The 19,938-nt window shown below is 43.0% G+C and overlaps 1 protein-coding gene across 1 annotated transcript in view; it reads left to right on the plus strand.

Annotated features, from left to right (window-relative positions):
• EFCAB6 (EF-hand calcium binding domain 6) overlaps positions 1-19,938 on the plus strand; it is a 253,258-nt gene that overhangs the window by 73,170 nt on the left and 160,150 nt on the right. Inside the window, exon 9 of the mRNA XM_057743330.1 lies at positions 3,988-4,136. Within this exon, the coding sequence (XP_057599313.1) occupies positions 3,988-4,136 (149 nt within the window). The remainder of the gene's footprint in view (positions 1-3,987; positions 4,137-19,938) is intronic.

The following is a 19,938-nucleotide window of genomic DNA, read 5'->3' on the forward strand; positions in this document are numbered from 1 at the left end:
TTACCATCGCAGTTTCAAGTTGAGGAAACTGAAGCCCGAAGAGGTTTAATGACCTGCCCCAGGTCACCCCACAGAGAGTCCTGGGGTGCCGTCTGAATCCCGGGCACTCTCCACGATGCTATCCTCAAGTGAAGCCAAAGACACTTCTGAATTTCAGATAAATATTTCTTTCCACAAGAGATAGTAGGTCCCAAAAGGAACTTTGAGATAAGAAAAGAGATTAAGAAAGCTGTGAAGAGTTGGAAAAATGATGCTGTTTGGAAGGATGTCTCAATTACAGACTGTATGGGCTGGCTCTCTGCTATGAAACTCCTCGTGACTGGCATTTCCTGTGTTCCTTCCACCCTGCCCCCCCACCCCTACCCGCGCAGTTTTTGCTGTTTATGTTTTGTTCTTAGAGTTTATAATATTTACATTCTGTTCTGTTACCATAATTCCCCCAGTTGTTTTGCCCGTGTTTTATGTTTACATGGACTTAATGCACGTGGTTCTCCTCCAATGTTACCATAGCTTATCCCTTTCAGAGGTCTTTACTTTGATTTATTCTTTGATTGGTTGGATTTCATTGTCAAGTAATTCCCTCAGAAAAGGCTCATGGGTGCTTTACTCCCTTTGTTTTTTCATTCCATCTCCTTTATTTATTTATTTTTAATTAGAACAACAACTTGGCTGGATATAATTCTTTCATCATTCTTTCTTTTCCTCAGGATGTTGTTTTTCTACATTGTCTTCTGGCACTGGGTGTTCTTGAGAAGAACCCTGAGGTCAATTGATATTAATTTTTCCTCCTTGTAGATAATTTTTTATCCTACCAGGATGCCTGAAGTATTTTTTCTTGATCTTTGAAATTAAAAAGCAAAACTGAACTGTCTTGGCCTGGAGCATTTTGTCACAGTTTCCTGGAACACAGTATATTCTTTCGATGTACAGATTCAGTTCTTCATTTCAGGATCATTTTCCCTGTGTCATGTCACTAAAACCTTCTGCCTCCATCCTCCTCTCACTCCCTCCCATCTTCCTTCCACCTTTCCTTCCTTCAGAGGCATCTTCAGTTATCCTTATATTGGATCATCTTTATCTACCCTTGATGGTAATCCTCTTCTCTCAAAATGCCATAATCCTTTTGTCTTTTTCCTCTGCCTTCCTTGAGATTCTTTTGTCATTCCTTTTCTTTTCTTTTTTTCTTTTTTTTTGGACCACACGGCTTGCGGGATCTTAGTTCCCCAACCATGGATCAAACTTGGGGCCCCAGCAGTGAGAGCACCGAGTCCTAACCACTGGACCACGAGGGAGTTCCCAAGCCATTCCTTTCGTGTTAATTTTAATTTCAACCTTGTGTTTTATTCTTGCCATTTCTAATTTGTTATTAATTCCTGTAATGATGTTGTTTTTGTTTTCTATTTTCTTAGCTTTAAAAAATCCTTCTAATCTTTCATTGTTTCATCATCTTGTCTTCAAGCTTTTCTTTTAATGAATGTACATTCTTATTTAGTTCCTTTTTATGGTATGAAAGCTTTGCTGGTGATCTGTTTATTTTTTTGTATTGTGTTTTCTTACCGATTGGGTCCTTTCTCTTTTGCTTTGTTTGTTTCTTTTCTGTAGTGTGTGTGCATAGTTGCAAAACTGTGTATTTTCATCCTGTTTGTGCTTAGAGTGAGACCCCTTCGCATTATGGTTGTACCTATGTTTCCCTTCTCACTGCCGAACAGTTTTCCATTAGCCACACGGACACAAATTACACATTGTCCTATGGATGGACCTTTGGACTGCCTCCTGTTTTGTGCTAATCCAAATAATGCCACTGTGAGTGGCTGCCTCCATGTCTTCTGGTGCGCACGTGCAGAGGTTTCTTGGGAATCAAACCCGGGCACTCCTTGCTAGGTTGTAGGGTCCACGCTCCTCAGCTGTCACTGGCAGTATCCAGTCATTTTTCACACCGATTTACATTCCCATTGGGAACACATGAGAATTCCTGTTGTCCCATGTACTCACCAACACTTGATATCATTAGAGTTTTTCATTTTTACCAGTCTGATGCAGAGTAAATGGCATTTCAGCTATCATTTATTTTTTATTTCTCTTTTTACTGATGTATCAAAGAGGTTTTTACATTTTACAACCTTTCTTTAGAACATTTTTCATTTTTGGTAAAAATATATTCATTTTTAACAAATATTTATTGAGTGCCTACCGCATGCCAAATTGTGCTTCATTTTAGAAAATTATTAGTGAACAGACAGGCACAATTTCGGGTCTCGTGGAGGCTGCATGACCTTACATCAGGGAGAGAGATGTTAAACAAATACACATTCCTAGATACCATTTTCCTAGAGTGGTATGACAGACAAGGATGGGTGTTATGAGGGAGAATCACAAGGGGAGCCTTGTTTAAACTGGGGGTCAGGGAAACGCTTATAAAAACCAGATGTATAAGCATGGAAAATGGGTGTACCTTTCGCTTGTCCGTCAATACTATGACGGCTGCCATGTGTCATTTCAGAGTGTGATGTGGATATACACTGGTTCTTATGGGAAAAGTTTCATGACATATTGTTAAATGAAAAAAGCATTTGTCAAAACCGAAAGTGCAGAATGGTCCCATTTTTGTAAAATTATATGTTTATGTGATCATATTGGAGTTTTGAGAACACTATATAAAAACCTCTGGGTAGTGAGACTTCCAGATGCTTTGTCCTTTTTTATACTTTGCTGAATTGCTTGCATTTTTTCTTTTGTTTCATTATAAACAGTAACGATGAAAATTCCTAAAAGGTTCTGTGTGTCACAAAGACATTTCTTCTGTTTCACTCCTGCTCTGTTTCTAAGAGCTCTTGAGTATGTCAAAACACTCTCTGGAAAAAAGCCTTATTGGAGGCTAAATGTCATTAAAATATTAAAAGCGGATTTCATTAATCCAATAAATACACTAAGACCAGACTCCATGTCTGGCTTTGGCTTCTCTCCACGAGAGTCTTCCCCCAGGCAGCCCACCTCCCCGAGAGAGAGATGGGCACATTTAGCCACACTTTGGGTTAATTTTAAGCAACTTTCTAAGAAGCTTAGGCCCTGTGAATCTCTAGATTCTTTTAAAGATTTCCCCTTAGATTTCTGATATTCCTGTGCACCCTAAGGAAATCTTAATGAATGTGTTTCTTATTCCTTTAGTGTAGAGAGAGTCTTGTGTATATATTTCCATGTTCCAGAAGCTTTTTAAACGTCACCTTTTACACCAAGTTGGTGGTTCTTTTGTTTATCTTCCTATCCCAGTTAGCAGGAAAAAGTGAATTCAGACAAAGTGGAGAAGGTTGGAAATATCGAAGAATATTGTTATTACTCAATAATAAACAGCAGGAAAACCTTTGGAAAAAAAACCAATCTTCATAACATTTTTATGAGTCATATAAAAACCAGTGGTTAACCTACTTTACCGCGTTTTAGAAGTCCCATAAGCAAAGCTCGTTCACCCTGGTTCTTTGTAATTCCCATGGAAAAAAAAAGGATAATTAGAGAGATGTCCAATGTGTGCGATGTTTATGAAATCCTTATATTAACTATTTCCCTTGCAGTAAAGCTACTTGTATTTTTAATAAAATGTTCCCAGCTTTGTTTGATTGACCTGCCTTAATCAGGAGCAGCCTAGCGTGGGCTCACAGTAGGGATGGCTTGAAAGTATATTAAGAAAGATGTATCAAACTGGCAGATCCACCAAGTATTTTTAGCTCCGAAATTTGAGTTAGAGCTATCATGTGTGCTGTTTTTCCCTGAGAAACTTGTCTGCCTTGTCAGTTGAGTAGCTGTGACTGGGGATACTGTTTTGTAGTGAGCTCATCAATTAAACATTTGAAGTTCAGTACATGCCATAGTAACCTTTTTGATCAATTTCGGAAAGGAAAATGTGAAGAGGTTTTGGTGAAAATAAAGTGCTTGAACAGCTCTGTGCCGCTGATTTTTCTGTGAATGCTGTACTCTAATTTTAATTCACCGCAGCTTTCGAAGTCCTATGAAAAGGTTGAAAAGGCCCTGAGTGCAGGGGACCCCTCCAAATGTGGATACGTATCTTTGAATTACCTAAAGATTGTCCTCGACACCTTTGTATACCGATTACCAAGAAGAATTTTCATCCCGTTAATGAAAAGGTAAGAGTCCCGTTGTTTCCTTGACATTTTTTCCCCCAAACGTCAACCGTGAGAATAAGGAACAGCTTCATTTATTTTTTAGTAATATTTTAGACTTTTTTACTATTGAAAATTTCAAACACATGCAAAAGTAAAGAGAATAATGTAACGAACCCACGAATGCGCCCACAACCCGTCTGCAGCTTTCCACTCCTGGTCAATCACTTCATTTCTATTCCTGCCCATTTCTCCTCAGCCTCAGATATTTTTGAAGCAGATACTAGACATCATATTTCATTGAAAAGATCTTAATATGTCTCACCATTAGAATTCTTTTTAGAAACATGGTGAAAATACTGTTTCACATCTAATAGAATTATCAATAATATTAGTAAATATCCAGTCAGAATTCAGATTTAACTGATTGTCTCATTCTTTTATAACTTGAGTCAAGATCTGTATCAAATCTGTACATTGCAACTGATTGATTTGCCACAATTCTTTTTTAATCTATAGGGCCCCTCTCCATTTGTTAATTTTCCCTCCTTAAGATGCATTTGTAGAAAAAGTCTGGATTGTTTGTTATGTGGAGTTTCCTACAACCTGAATCTGACTGACTGCAGCCCACAGCGACATGTAACATGGTCTCCTGCCTCTCCACCCCCTCGCCCCTGCCCCTGAGTTGATGGATACACAGACCCAGGTCCAGTTTGGGGGCAAGAACACTTCCTAGGTGGCAGCAAGTGTGTGTGGGCTGGTGGTCTTTCTCCCTGTGATGTTCACAGCCCTTGTCCATCACCCCTGTATTCACCCGTTCACTAAGGATTGTAAGGTGGAGACACTCCGTGTCTGTCCCTGCCTGTTGTTTCTCCTTTTATTAGTCAGAGTACTTCTGTGATGCAGACTTCCCCTCTCCAACCATTTGGTAACAATGAAACAGTGTAAGAAAGGCAGGAACTCCTTGGTTCTTTCCCTTCACTTACTGCTTTTCAAGATAATGAATTGGTTTCCTAGCGTCCTCCAGAAATGAGCAATGAGTGATTTTTCTTAAAAAATGTTATTGTGAACTCATGAGTGTTAACATGTTTGATGTGTTTCAGTTCGTTACCGTTATTATTCTCCTCGATACTCTATTTGTTCTGTCTTGGCCAGTGGGAGTCTTTTTGTGTTGGCTCCTGAGTCCTGCTGGTGTGATCCTAGTAAATCTTTAATAGCATTTCTTGGTATAAGGAAGTGCTCTAGGCTCTTCTGGTACACTTCTTACCCCAGACCTGGAATCAGCTGTTTCTCCAAGGAGCCCTGTTTCCTTTCAGTTGAAAATGATATATATATATAGACAAAACTCTGGGTGAGGAATACTCTCTGTAATTTACCTGGTTTTCTCTCTGGGTAACTCAGAGAACCTTTTCTCAGGGGACGTGGGGCTGAGGCTGATGGGAGAATTGTCTTGTGAAATCTGAATAGTTGGAGGACACCTCGGGGTTACCTAGAAAGGAGAGGCCTGAGAGAAGGAGAAGGAAAAGTAGGATTGAGCTAGACCAGCTCGACCCATTTCCCATAGCACTTCCTTCCCTTCGCAGCACCTACGTGTCCAGAGAGAGTCGCCCGTGTTTTACCACCACAGCTTCCAGAGAGAAAGGCATAAATATTTCCATGGCTCAGAAAGCAGCTTTATTTTCCTGCCTATATGTGGTGAAATCTTTTAGAAATTACTTTCTTGGATAGCTAAAAGTTGTATAGCCACTTCTTTTTGTTTCATTTTCAAAATCACACAAATACTTATGTGGAAGCAATAATAGAATCAAAAACGAACAGTCGCCATCCACCTTACATAGCCAACTGACTGTTTCCATTTCTCCACATTCTCTTCCACTTTGTATCCACAGGTGTATACTTTTTACATATTTGTAATTGAAATGCATCCACAGTTTTATATCATGCTTTTTTAAAAAAATTTATTTATTTTATTTATTTATTGGCTGTTGTTGGGTCTTCGTTGAAGCACATGGGCTTTCTCTAGTTGTGGCGAGTGGGGGCTACTCTTCATTGTGGTGCGCAGGGTCCTCGTAGTAGAGCACAGGCTCTAGACACATGGGCTTCTCTTGTTGTGGAGCACGGGCTCTAGGCATGTGGGCTTCAATAGTTGCAGCACACGGGCTCAATAGTTGTGGCTCGCGGGCTCTAGAGCACAGGCTCAATAGTTGCGACGCACAGGCTTAGTTGCTCTGCAGCATGTGGAATCTTCCCAGAGCAGGGCTCAAACCCGTGTCCCCTGCATTGGCAGGCGGATTCCCAACCACTGCACCACCTAGGAAGTCCTATATCATGCTTTTTAAATAGAAATGCATATTATAGACATGCTTCATAGTCTGGCTTCATAGTCTTCAAAATTGTAATTTTATGGACGCCTGCTGAGTGCTTTTCTCTGCTGGCAAATTTTGGGAGGTGCTAAGAATGAGGGGATAAATAACAAATAGTCCCCGGCCGGAGTGGCTACCAGAGGATGATGGCTATGAAGACTGAGTGGTACACAGAGTGAGCATGTTAGGAGGCTGAGGGCGGCCAGGGATGTGGTGGTGTTAACATGTTCTGGCCAGGGATCCAGGGATTTCTGAGCCACGACATTTGTCATGTCACCCAGCCAGAATTCCCAGTGGAACCGGGCACAAGAAGCAACAGCAGGGTGAACCCCCAAGTGCTGATATACGAATTACAAGTCAAGTATGCCTCCTGGTGCACATATCTGGAAGCGAAGCTTTGCCATGTTTTCCTGGTCAACCGCTCCCTTTATAATTATATACTACCCTTTTATCCCCCTGGCTTTTATACTCCATCTTATCTGCTATTAAAATACAGTTTTCTTTTGATTAGTATTTGCCAGGTATCTCTTTTCCCAGCCTCTCACTTTCACTCTTATTATGCTTTTGGTGTGTTTCTTGTAAAATAGCATATACCTGTGTTTTTAAAATTCCAAAATGAACATCTTTGCCTTTTTAATGGTCCAGTTTAGTGTGTTTACATTTGTTGTGATGGATCTATTTGGATTTTCTCCGCCACTTTACTTTGTACACTTTTTTTATTTCCAAGCTCTTTATTGGAGTATAATTGCTTTACACTGTTGCGGGAGTTTTCTGCTGTACAACAAAGTGAATTAGCTGTATTTATACGTATATCCCCATATCCCCTGCCTTCCGTGGCTGCTTTCCACCCTCCCTATCCCACTCCTCTAAGTCATCACCAGTCATCGAGTTGATCTCCCTGTGTTATGCAGCAATTTCCTGCTAGCTATTTTACATTTGATAGTGTATATATGTCAGTGCTACTCTCTCATTTTGTCCCAGTTTTCCCTTTGCCCCCCACCCTGAGTCCTCAAGTTCGTTCTCTACATCTGCATCTTTATTCTTGCCCTGTCACTTGGTTTATCAGTACCATTTTTTTAGATTCCATATGTATAAGTTAGCATACGGCATTTGTTTTTCTCTTTCTGGCTTGCTTCATTCTGTATGAGAGACTCTAGGTCCATCCATCTGACTACAAATAACTCAATTTCATTCCTTTTTATGGCTGAATAATATTCCATTGTATATACACACCACATCTTCTTTATCCATTCATCTGTTGATGGACATTTAGGTTGTTTCCATGTCCTGGCTATTGTAAATAGTGCTGCAGTGAACATTGTGGTGCATGTTTCTTTTTGGATTATGGTTTTCTCAGGGTATATGTCCAGTAGTGGGATTGCTGGGTCATATGGTAATTCTCTTTTTAGTTTTTTAAGGAACCTCCATGCTCTTTTCCATAGTGGCTGTACCAATTTACATTCCCACCTACAGTGCAGGAGGATTCCCTTTTCTCCACACCCTCTCCAGCTTTCATTGTTTCTAGATTGTTTGATGATGGCCATTCTGACCAGTGTGAGGTGATACCTCATTGTGGTTTTGACTTGCCTTTCTCTGATGGTTAGTGATGTTGAGCATCTTTTCATGTGATTGTTAGCCATCTGTATGTCTTCTTTGGAGAAATGTCTGTTTAGGTCTTCTGCCCATTTTTGGATTGCACTTTGTACTCCTTATGATTTACTTGGCTCTTTCTGTTTCTCCATCATGTTTGGTTCTGGCCAAGTTTTTCTTATCACTCTTTTCTCCCCCCTCTACTGTCTTGATACTTAAATATTTTACTTCTATTCTTTCTTTTAAAAAACAATGTTTATTTATTTATATTATTTACTTATTTTTTGGCTGGGTCGGGTCTCAGGTGCAACATGCAGGCTCTTTATTATGGTGCACAAGCTTCTCTCTAGTTGTGGCAGTGGATTTTCTCTTCTCTCATTGTGGCGCGCAGGCTCCAGAGTGCCTGGGCTCTGTAGTTTGTGGCATACGGGCTCTCTAGTTGAGGCGCACAAGCTCAGTAGTTGTGGCACAAGGGCTTAGTTGCCCTGCAGCATGTGGGATCTTAGTTCCCTGACTAGGGACTGAACCTGCAATCTCTGCATTGGAAGGAGGATTCTTTACCCCTGGACCACCAGGGAAGTTCCTTATTTCTATTCTTATATTGATTACCCTTACATTTTTAACATGTGTTCTAAACTTATAAAGCCTAAAGCTAACCAATATTTCTATTCTCAATTACTTTCAACCCTCATGTTACCATTGCCTTGATTCAGCCTTGTTTTTGATAGTACCTGAATTAGTCATTATTATTGGGTTTTGTTTTGTTTTGTTTTAGTATAATACATGCTTGTTTAGGTTTTCCCATGTTTACCAGGTTGCTGGTAAACTGGTTTGCTTCCCTTTTTTTTTTTAATAAATTTATTTATTTATTTATTTATTTATTTATTTATTTATTGCTTGTGTTGGGCTTTCTCTATTTGCAGAGCACAGGTTTCCTCTAGTTGAGGTGAATGGGGGCTACTCTTTGTTATGGTGCGTTGGCTTCTCAATGTGGTGGCTTCTCGTGTTGTGGAGCACAGGCTCTAGGAGCGCAGGCTTCAGTAGTTGTGGCGCACGGGCTTAGTTGCTCCTCGGCATGTGGAATCTTCCTGGACCAAGGCTCAGGAACTCGGGAATGCCTGCATTGGCAGGCGGGTTCTTAACCACTGTACCACCAGGGAAGTCCTCCCTGCTTCTTAAATCTCACTCCTTCCTTCTGAATTCAATTTCCTGAAGTATGTCCTTTTGTAGTCTTTTTAGTGAGGTCCTGTGAGTGGTAAGTCAGTCTTTGTTTTCAAAAATGTCTATTTCCCCCTTACTCTTAAATGAAGATTTAGCAGGAAATGGAGTTCTTGTTTGAGAGTGATTGTCTCTTAGCCCCTTGAAGATATTCTTCATGGCCTTCTGGCCTCTACTGTTGCTGTTGAAAGTCTGCTGTCTAATTGCCAACACTTTATAGGTGACTTTTTTTTTCTTTTTCTGGTTGCTTTTGAGATTTTCTCTTTATTTTTGTTACTTTACAGTTTCCCTACAATGTTTTTTGGTGAAGATGTCTGTTTATTTAGTCTTCCAAGACTCATACTATCTCACTCTGAGGATTAGTGTCTTTCATGGATTTTTAGGACCTCCTCAGCTGTTATTTTTTTGAATGGTGTCTCCACCCCATTCTCACTGGTCTTTTCTTCTGAAACTCCTATTAGATACATGTTGGACCTTCTCATTCCATTTTCCATGTATCTTAGATTCTCTCTTATATTTCCCATGTTTTCATCTCTCTGGGTTGCAGTCTATTGTCCTAGAATCTGTTTTGCTTCACTGAGTCTCTTCAGCGGTGCCAGATCTTCTCCATAATCCCGGGTCTCCTCACCCCAAACGGATGTTAAAATCTGAGCTCCTTAGAGCCTACATGAAGTGTGATGGCTGTGGCTGGCACAGACTGCTCTGTCTGGCTCTGATATACCCTGGGATGTTGTAAGAATAACTCACATTCTTACTGTTCTAGAGTTGGCTCCCTCCTTGCTTCTAGCACCTGTGCATTTCCCTTTCTTGGTTTCGACTTCAGCTGTATGTTTAAAATAATTTCACTGACATATTTATCTCAGTAGTTGTTGATATATTTGATGTATTTCTATGTGATTAGACCAGGAGGCTGGGCAACTGGCGACTGTATTGCCAGGATCTTACCTTAATGTATTCACACTGCATGGGACGTTAGAAGAGCCTCCAGAGAGCAAACAGACTGAGTGGAACATTTGAGAGGTACCCAGGAGTTTCCCACGTGGATAGTTGGAGAAAGACATTCCATCCAGGGAAAGCAAACATCATTTTCCAAGGGGCTGGTTTGACTGGGTCAGGATCAATTGTTAGGGCCCTTTAATTTTCTACACCAGAATGTATTTAACTGTTTCCTTGTCATCTGCTTCTTTAGGTTCTTTTTAGTTTTGCATATTTTTTTTGTTTGTTCATTCGTTTAATCAGTCAGTCAACACATGATTCCTGAGCACTTGCTGTGTACCAAGGCCTGAACTAGACACTAGGGACTCATTGGGGAAGAAGAAGACATGATCCCTGCCCTCAGGGAGCTTTACCCGCTGCGGCAGGAGACTGACATCAACAAACATACATGTAATGAAATAAAATATGCAGTGTGATGAGGGCTGTGGAGAAACTCATCAGGGACCTAACGAAGACTAACAGGAACTCAGACCGTTCTAGAGTGGTCTGGAAGGTCCTCCCTGAACAAGTGCAGTGGGGGGAGCAGCCACGGGAAGAGCCTCCTGGGCATGGGCCAGGGCCCCAGGGGCTGCCCCAGGTGGCGTGTTCTGGGGCCTGGCAGAAGCCAGTGCCTGGAGCTGAGCTGACAGGAGGGCAAAGGGGCCGGGAGGAACTGGGGGTTATGGAACGTGAGGGGGTCCCAGACAGGCTTTGAGGAGCGGAGCCACTTACAGACCCCATCTTCAGGCACATTGCTTCTCCTTTGCTGGGCACCTTCTTTCCTCAGAATGTATTTCTTTATTTTATCTTATTTTATTTTTAGTTTTAAAAGTTTTTATTTGTTTACTTATTTGGCTGCACCGGGTCGTAGTTGAAGCATGCAGGATCTCGTTCCCTGACCAGGGATTGAACCTGGGCCCCTTGCATTGGGAGCACGGAGTCTTAACTACTGGCCCACCAGGGAAGTCCCTGTCAGAATGTATTCCTAAAAGTAGGATTCAAAGGCAGATTGTGAATGCTTTTCCGAATTTTTGTAAGGATTGCAGAATTGTTCCCTCAAAAGACAGTAGTGATTTACATTGCCATCAGCATTGTGTGTCTTTTAGTTTCATATTTTTTCCAGCATTGAATATTAACATTGTATTAAAATATTGATAACTTAAGAGGCATAAAATGGTAGCTCATTATTGTTTTAATTTATGTCTCTTGGAGGGATGTTGAGGTCAGACATTCCATGAGCCTGTGCACTGATTGTGTCTCCCCTGACGAGAATTCTCTTCAGGTCCTAATTGGTTAATGGCCCCACTGATGGTTTTTTAAGTCAATTTCATCACCTTTTTGTTTAATAATTTTTTTATAATTAGATAATTATTAACAGAGAACCCTTTTCTGTCATAGGCGCTACAGCTGTTTTTCCCAGCTTGCTATTTCCTTTTCATTACGTGATACCTCATTGTTTAGAGGTTTACATTTTAATATAATCAAATGCATTAATCTTCGTCTTTTGCAATGTCTTCTGTTGCTTAAAAATCTCTAAATTCATCATTCCTACCCAGGCTTGATAAAAACTCTTTTCTACTCTGCTTGTTTTTCTTATTCTTTGAAAACAAAACACTTCAATCCCTCCCGACATAAGGTGGGTATCCAAATTAAAATGTTTTTTCCAAATAGATAATCTATTTACCACCACCACTTTTTACTGATAGATAATCCTTCCCCCCCCGCCATTGTTTTTATTATTTATTTATTTATTTATTTTTAAAAAATTCTTTATTGAACTTGTTACAATACTGCTTCTGCTCTGTGTTTTGACCTTCTGGCCGAGAGGCATGCGGGATCGCACCTGCCCGACCAGGGGTCAAACCCACACCCCCTGCAATGGAAGGTGAAGTCGCAACCCCTGGACTGCCAGGGAATTCCCTCCCCCATTGTTTTTAATGTCCATTTTGTCATATTAAATTCTATCCGTAATTTGGTTTAATGTGTTTTTCTATATTCTATCCCATCAATCTAGATTTCTCTTGTACATGGACATTTCTGTACAAGGTTCCGTCTACAATTGCCCATCCAACTGCCCTTATATTTTCTGTTAAATTTTTATAGAGAACACTGGGTTCTCTTGCACCATCACAGTTATTTGTTTCTCACCTATTTCTTGAATTTACATATTGATTGTTAAGGACCTATCACTAATTATGTCACCTCCTAAGAAGAGAGAATCTGCTGGGTTCTACCATGAAAGCAATGGCCTAGGAAACATGAATTAGAGGTGGGACTAGTGTCCTGCAGTGAGTGGCACTGGGTTGGCCCCAGGGAAGTGCTGATTTTCTCTTTCCTTTGCTCTCCTCTCAAGCCCCCCAAGAAGGTGGTACAGTTGGGACACCTAGTATTGTAAGAAGCGAACACCTTTAACTCCTCTCCATCTTTGCACTCAGAGCATTGCAAGAAGCCGTAATTCATCTTCTAGATTTAGGCTTAGTATTTTTGTTACCTTACCAGGATGTGTCCATGATTGTATTGGACAAATTCTCTATGACCTTTGTATTTAATCAATGATTTAAGAGTTCACTAAGAAACCTGAACATGAATGTTGATAGCCCTGTTCATAATGACCTGAAACTGGGACCAACCCAATGTACTTCAGCAGGTGATCGGATAAGCAAGCTGGTACATCCATATACAACGTGCTGTTTCCAGCAATAAGAAGGAAAGAACTATTTTTTAAAAAATTTTATTTATTTATTTATTTATTTATTTATTGGCTGCATTGGGTCTTCGTTGCTGCTCATGGGCTTTCTCTGATTGTAGAGAGCGGGGGCTACTCTTCATTGCAATGCGAGAGCTTCTCACTGTGGTGGCTTCGCTTGTTGTGGAGCACCATCTCTAGGTACGCGGGCTTCAGTAGTTGTGGCTCGTGGGCTCTAGAGCACAGGCTCAGTAGTTGCGGCACACAGGGTTAGTAGCTGCGGCATGTGGGATCTCCGCGGACCAGGGATGGAACCCGTGTCCCCTGCATTGGCAGGCAGATTCTTAACCACTGCACTACCAGGGAAGCCCAAGAAGGGAAGAACTATTGATGCCAACAACATGGATGAATGAATCTCAGAGACATCCTGCTGAGTGAAAGGACCCAGACTCAAAAGTTCCTACTGTAGGATTCTGCTCATCTAGTGGTGGGCAAAAGGCAAAAACAATGGGAATGGAGCAGAGGTCAGCGGTTTCTGGGACTAAGGGTGGGGAGGCCTGAGTCCCGAGGGCATCGGGAGGGTGGGTGTGGGTGCTGGAGCTGTCTTGGATTTTGTGTGTGGTGATTGGCTACATGTGTTAAACTCTACACGTGTTAAAACTCATAAAAGTACACACAGAAAAGCCCATTTTACTGCACTTTAATTTGAGAAATAAAATTTAAAAACTCATCCTTTTTTTTTAAGGCAAACGATACAGAAAAGAATAAAGGAGGAAGTAAAATAAAATCTAAACTCTCATGCCCGACAAAATGATATGAGAAATTATTCCGCTATCAAATTTAAGAATGGAAGGAAAAAAATAGGCATCTTTTTGAGTTTATTTTTTAAAATACTCAAGATCCAGGGCCTAAATTAAAACCCTACCAGCTTTGTAATGAGACATAAAATCGTAACCCAAATAATATTTTAGGGACGTTGAAAGCTGTTTTCCATCTAGACGTTTTAGTGTCATGGTGGGCTCTCATTGAGCAGATAACTTGACCTTCATCACTAGCATGCTGTGCTTTTCATTGTCACCTAGCCTTTTATATAAAGTAGATCTATTAAAAACAAAATCACTGTTTAAATAGGAGGCATTAGGTCTGTGGGAGAGTTGAGAGGATGGACTAAGTGCTGGGACGTACACGTTCACCAGAGACTGGGCTTCATCCATCTGTCATGTGAGCAGGGCCCCACCCAGAAGCATCTTCTGGCGAGAATGTTCCCATCCACACTGGGAGCATTAGTAGCCTGGCAGAAGCTATGCAAACAAAAAAATAAGCCATTTAGCCCAAATTATATGAAGTGTAGAAGCAACACCCTGGGGTACATTTTCAGTTATCCCCCAAACCTTTCTAACCCGCGTGTCTAGGATTTCTTCTGTTTATACGACATTCTAGAAAAGGCACAACAACGGGAATGGAGGAGAGATGAGTAATTGCCAGGACTGGGGTGGGGGAGGGTGTGCCTCAAGGTGGGGGCAGCATGAGGAGATTTTGGGGCTAGGGAGCTGTTCTCTATCCCACTGTGGTCTTAGTCTGGACATGCACTGGGCAGGGTCCCCGCCAAAAGCCGATGGCATGTGAGTTTGTTGAGGATCTTTTACCCAGGTCAGGGCGGGACCAAATGAAATCAGTATATGGAGAAGCATGTCTCTCTCCTAGGCCTCAAGGGGCAAGAGAGGGGAAGTTAGTGCGAGGAGCAAGAGGGTGGCTGAAGGAGAGAGCCCCCCCCCACCAAGAGCAGACAAGGCATGTAGCAGGAGAGTGTGGCCACAGCCATGCTGCAGCCCAGCAGGGAGGCGTGGGGGGTAACCAGCCCACCTTCTCTCCTCTCGCCTTCCAGTCTCCTGCTGGCACCTCCACTGGCCAACCCACCTGAAAGCCAGGGGCACGCGGGGCCAGTTGCAGCAACCCCTCAGGGCACTGTGTGGAGTAGAGAAGGGCGCAGAATGGACCTGCTTGGAAAGACAAAAAATATCAGGTACCACCTACCTTCTGAGCCTTAGAGACCTTAGAGGGATGAAGACACTTGTCCTTTGTAGGCGTGAAAGCCTTGTATCCTCCAAACAGGAGCTACTTAAAGTCCTGTCTCCCACATGAAATCTAAAATATTAGCTATAATCAGTGCTTTTTAAAAAATAAGGCGGGGGGTGGGGAATAGGAAAACAAAAACAACGCACAGAAGAGCTACTAAAATTTGCACTATTGTAACTAGTCATGAGGTCTAGATTGATAATTATAGCGTCCCTCATCCACCATTCTGTGACCCCCTTACGCTCTCTGCCAGCATCTTTGCTGGACAGCGCCGCTCACCTGGCAGGGTACCCAGCCTTCTTCACAGGATCTCAGCCCTTGGTTTTCTGTGGTGGGGCTTCCACAGCTGCCTTGAGGTATGTATGCATCCTGTAGAACAGCATCCTCACCCCACAGGGTATTTCTATCTCAGCTGGCTCTGTGGCTGAGTCATCAGCAAGGTACCCAACCAATTCTTTCATGTCTGTTCTGGTGATGGAGTGTGTGTAAGGCAGGTGAGTTCTGTGGATCTCAGACTATTGCCACACCTTCGCCACCATCAAATGAGTCACTTGGTAAATGCTGTGCTGCATGGGACATGATGGTGATGGGTAAAGGTTTCTGGCGGTCCACAAATGCTGCTAACCACGGAAGCATTTCAGGCAGGGAACGCACTTTTGTATCTGGAATATATATCTTGCGTAGACAAATCACTGCCCCCTCCATGGTGAAGGAGGTCCAGGGTAGTCTCTCCCAGATGCCTGGGAAGCCCACCTGGAGGCAGGGGCCTGGCGGGCTAGGCAGCAGCCAGCTCAGCTTTAGTGACAACGAGTCCATATTTTCAGACCAACACACGGCCTCTGCTCCTGCCTCTGTGAGCACCCTCGTCTGGAAGCCCGTGAGCCGCACCAGGTTGCCTGGGCAAAGTGACTGACGGGCGTCCCCAAGGCCGGTCAGCTTTCCTCCTGATGACCCACCCAGGATGCCTTCTGGTGGGCACTTACGTGGGACATAAATAAGCTGTGCTTATTTTCTGGAGTCCATCAGATACCTCTTTTCTAGGCGTCTCTGTCACCAATCTCACTCATTTTCGGTGCCTGAGCAGTCAGCCAGCCCATTGATCACTGCCCGTGAATAGACGCATCCTCCCATAACAGGCAGTTAGGTGTGTGTGGGGTTATGCCGACCGTCTTCCAGGGCCACTCCTGAGTGGGGCTGAGTGCAGTAGAGCTCCACTCAAGGCTGCTGGCAGCGTGTCGCCCAGTCCCGTCTATTAACCATGCCCCTACCTTTCCTCTGTTAGCCTGTGGACCTGCCCGTGGCGCCCTGGGTATGGGCTGTGGAGTCAGTGAGCCGCAGGAGCGGGTCCCACGGGAGTCTGGCCCCTGTTCACGCAGACTGCTTCCACCTTGCAGACGTGCTCGGGCCTGGCCTCCCCTATGCCACTTGCACTTGACGGTGGGCTGCTGCTGCACACACGTCACAGTGTGACTCAGCAGACCCCGCAACACCTGCTCTTCCGGGCAGTGTGTCTCATAATCACTTTGTCACGTGGCCCGCCTTCACCATGAATACCAGAGCTCAGTAGCCGGTCAAGGGCAGAAGAGGACGGAGCCTTATTACACAACGCTAGGGGTTTGTGCAGTGGTTCTCCTGCTGGGCTCGCTGTAGGGTGCACACGGCATCTGTCTGCCACAGACACTTTCCTTCGCACTGACTGTTGTGGGTCCAGCTGCGATGGCAGTTTACACTGTCGCCTAGGTCTTCTACAACTGCTTTTCCCTGCTCCGTGCACCACTCAAAACTGGCAACCTTGAGGGTTACCAGAAAATGGATCAGAATAGCAAGACAAAGTTGTCTCCAGAATCCAGACATCTTTCAGGCGTGTGCCTCTTTCTTTGTGATGGGTGTCTTTCACTTTAGAGGGATGATTCCACCATACCTCAAACCTCTGGATCCCTAGAAACTTTAGCCTAGACTTGCACAGGGTTTATCTCTGCCCCCCTGATACATGTGTCTTTCTGAGGCCTCCAGGATACTTGCTACTTTCCTCTTCCTAGATCCAGTTATTAAAATAATGGGCCAGTGTGATGGTTAGAGCACATGGTGACAATGCACAGCTACTTTGTGAATATCAGCAGGACCCTCTGGGCGTTTTTAAAAATATTTTCGTTTATTTATTTATATTATTTATTTTTTGGGTGGCTCGGGTCTCAGTTGCAGCACGCGGGATCTTCATTGATGCACATGGGATCTTCATTGTGGTGCACAGGCTTCTCTTTAGTTGTGACGTGCAGGCTCCAGGGTGTGTGGGCTCTGTAGTTTGTGGCATGCAGGCTCTCTAGTTGAGGCATGGGCTCAGTAGTTGCCCGGCGGCATGTGGAATCTTAGTTCCCTGACCAGGGATCGAACCCGCATCCCCTGCATTGGAAGGCGGTTTCTTTACCACTGGACCACCAGGGAAGTCCCTAGGCAAGTCTTGATAGAGTTCCTTCACATTATATTAAGGCAGAAAGGAGGTGAGTTGACATAGCCTTGAAATAGTATTGTGAAGGCATACTGATCTCCCTGCCATGTAGAGGGGAACTTTGCTAATGGTAATTGAAAACGCAGTATTTGCCGTGTCTGTAGCTGCATACCAGACGCCAGGGGCCATGCTGATTTGCATGCATGATTGGCGTGATCGCCTGATTAAATTTGCAGCAATCAGTTTCTAATACCCAGCTAGCTTTTGCATTGGTGGACGGGTGACTTAAATGGGAATATGGTAGAAGTCAATCCTTTTCCCACCCCTCATCTTTCTATTCTTTGATGGTGGCACCAGTCTCTACATTTACCCCAAGGAATTGGTGTTACTTTTTGTTTACTCTCTTATGAAGGGTTGGTCTTCTCTGCGGCCCTTCCTACCATCACAGTCCTTATTCCATAGATCAGAGAACCAATGTGAGGATTCTGTGATGACTAAGATTATTTATTCCCATTATATATTCTGAGCCTGGAGAAGTAACCATGGGATGAGCCCATAATTTTACTGGACCCACTGTGAATGGACTGGGCTCCATCTGTCACCTCTATAAGTCTCTGACCAACACACCTTGCTGGCACTTCGGTTTTCCAGAGATTACCTTCAGCTTAGAGCCACTATCTAATAACCCTGAAAGGTTTACGTATTTTCCTTCCTTTAATGAGTAGTCACCTTGGTAAATGGTGGAAGGACCTTCCAGGCAAGGTTTGAATAAAGATTCCTCGGACCCTTGGGGCAAGGTTTCAAGGGAAGATTCTCAGTATATGCTGTGGCTGTATTGCAGCGTCCCCCTCATTTAAAGGTCTCTGGGTCTGTGAGTTGGTTTAGATCTGCCATCCGGGCAAAAGGCCATGAATTCCCACTGTGATGACTCAAGCCAGGCTTCTGCCCGTCAGACCTAGAATTTTCTGTGTATTCTGTGTATATCAGGCAGCACCTTAGTCTTTCCGAAAGACCCTGTGGTCAGTTAGCTAGTGCCAGAAACCCCTGTGGCCTGGAACTCCCCAATTTCACTGTGGCTTGTTTTGGTAATTACTCCCATGCTGTAGCTATAGGAGAAAGTTTCCCAGCAGGAACTTCGGCCTTGGATGACAGATTCATACCTTTCTTCTCCCTTCCCCAGAGGTGGAGTCACCTGCCGCTGTAAGTCTCCACCTGCATTCAAGGGATGGGAAAGATGGGTTGGGAATGATACTGGACTCCCAACCTCAGAATCCAGAGGTAGCAGCCTGAGGCAATAAAAGGAGCCCCTGGGGCTTTGTATAACAAAGGGAGTTCAACTCGAGGATGGATGATGCCTTAGAGGACTGGGACAGGGAGGGTGGGGGGGAGTCGAAGGAGGGAGGGAATACGGGGATATGTGTATAAAAACAGATGACTGAACTTGGTGTACCCCCCAAAAAAATAATAATAAATAAATAGATAAATAAATAAATAAAATAAATAAATAAAAGATGTAGCATGCATGGTTGGATAGTCTATTGGAAAGACTTACTTATCCATGTAATAAAAATATTTATTGAGCGCCTAAAAAAAAAGAATTAAAAAAATCAGCAATATCTATCTTTCTGACTTTGGTTAATAACGGTTACTCGTGATTTCTAGCAAAATTATGTGCTGACTCTGTTTTTTGAAAATTGTGTTTATTCATGTTGATTATAAAAACTGTACAGGCTCAAAGTAGAAAATAGGGAAAATTATTGAGAAAATTACCCATAATTGTAATAGCCAGAGATGGCCACTATTAATATTTTGGTATATTTCCTTCTAGAATTTTTATATGTGCGCAGGTACACACGCTCTATACATGCTTAACACAGTCGAGACCATCTGAGGTATAAGTTATGTTTTGTTTTCTCACAGAATATTATATCAAGAGGATTTTTTATGTTGTTAAAAAACCTCTGACATTGATTTTTAATGGCTGCATAGTGTTTTGTCAACCCTTGAGTCAAAGGGTTTGAATGCCCCCAAGGTTTACATTATGTATTGCTCAGATGCCCTTCAGAAAGGTGTTAATTTGTTCTCAGGAGGGAGGCCATGAGAGTGCTCTTGGCTAGCGTGCAGCGCTGCCGCTTTAAATCCTTGTGGGTTTGACAAGTAGGAGCATGGGGCCTCATGTGTCCTTGATTGCTATTGAGTTTGCACATTTTTCATGTTTAAAAGTTATATGTGCTTCCTCCATGAACTATGGTTTGTTCAGGTCCTTTGACCGTTGTCTAGGTTTTAAAAATATTTTTACCCCAGTACATGTCACATACAGTGTAATTCTTTCTTAAGTGTGTAGTTGAGTGAGTTCTGGCAACTGTGTGTATTCAGTGAGCACTACCGTCATCCACGCGTGGAGCACTGCCAGTACCCTGCCGTCCGGCTCTCATGCCATGAAGGCAGTCCCTCCCCTGACCCTCAGCCCCA

The sequence above is a fragment of the Hippopotamus amphibius genome, chromosome 7 (genome assembly GCF_030028045.1).
Source record: "Hippopotamus amphibius kiboko isolate mHipAmp2 chromosome 7, mHipAmp2.hap2, whole genome shotgun sequence".
NCBI classification, from domain to species: Eukaryota; Metazoa; Chordata; class Mammalia; order Artiodactyla; family Hippopotamidae; genus Hippopotamus; species Hippopotamus amphibius.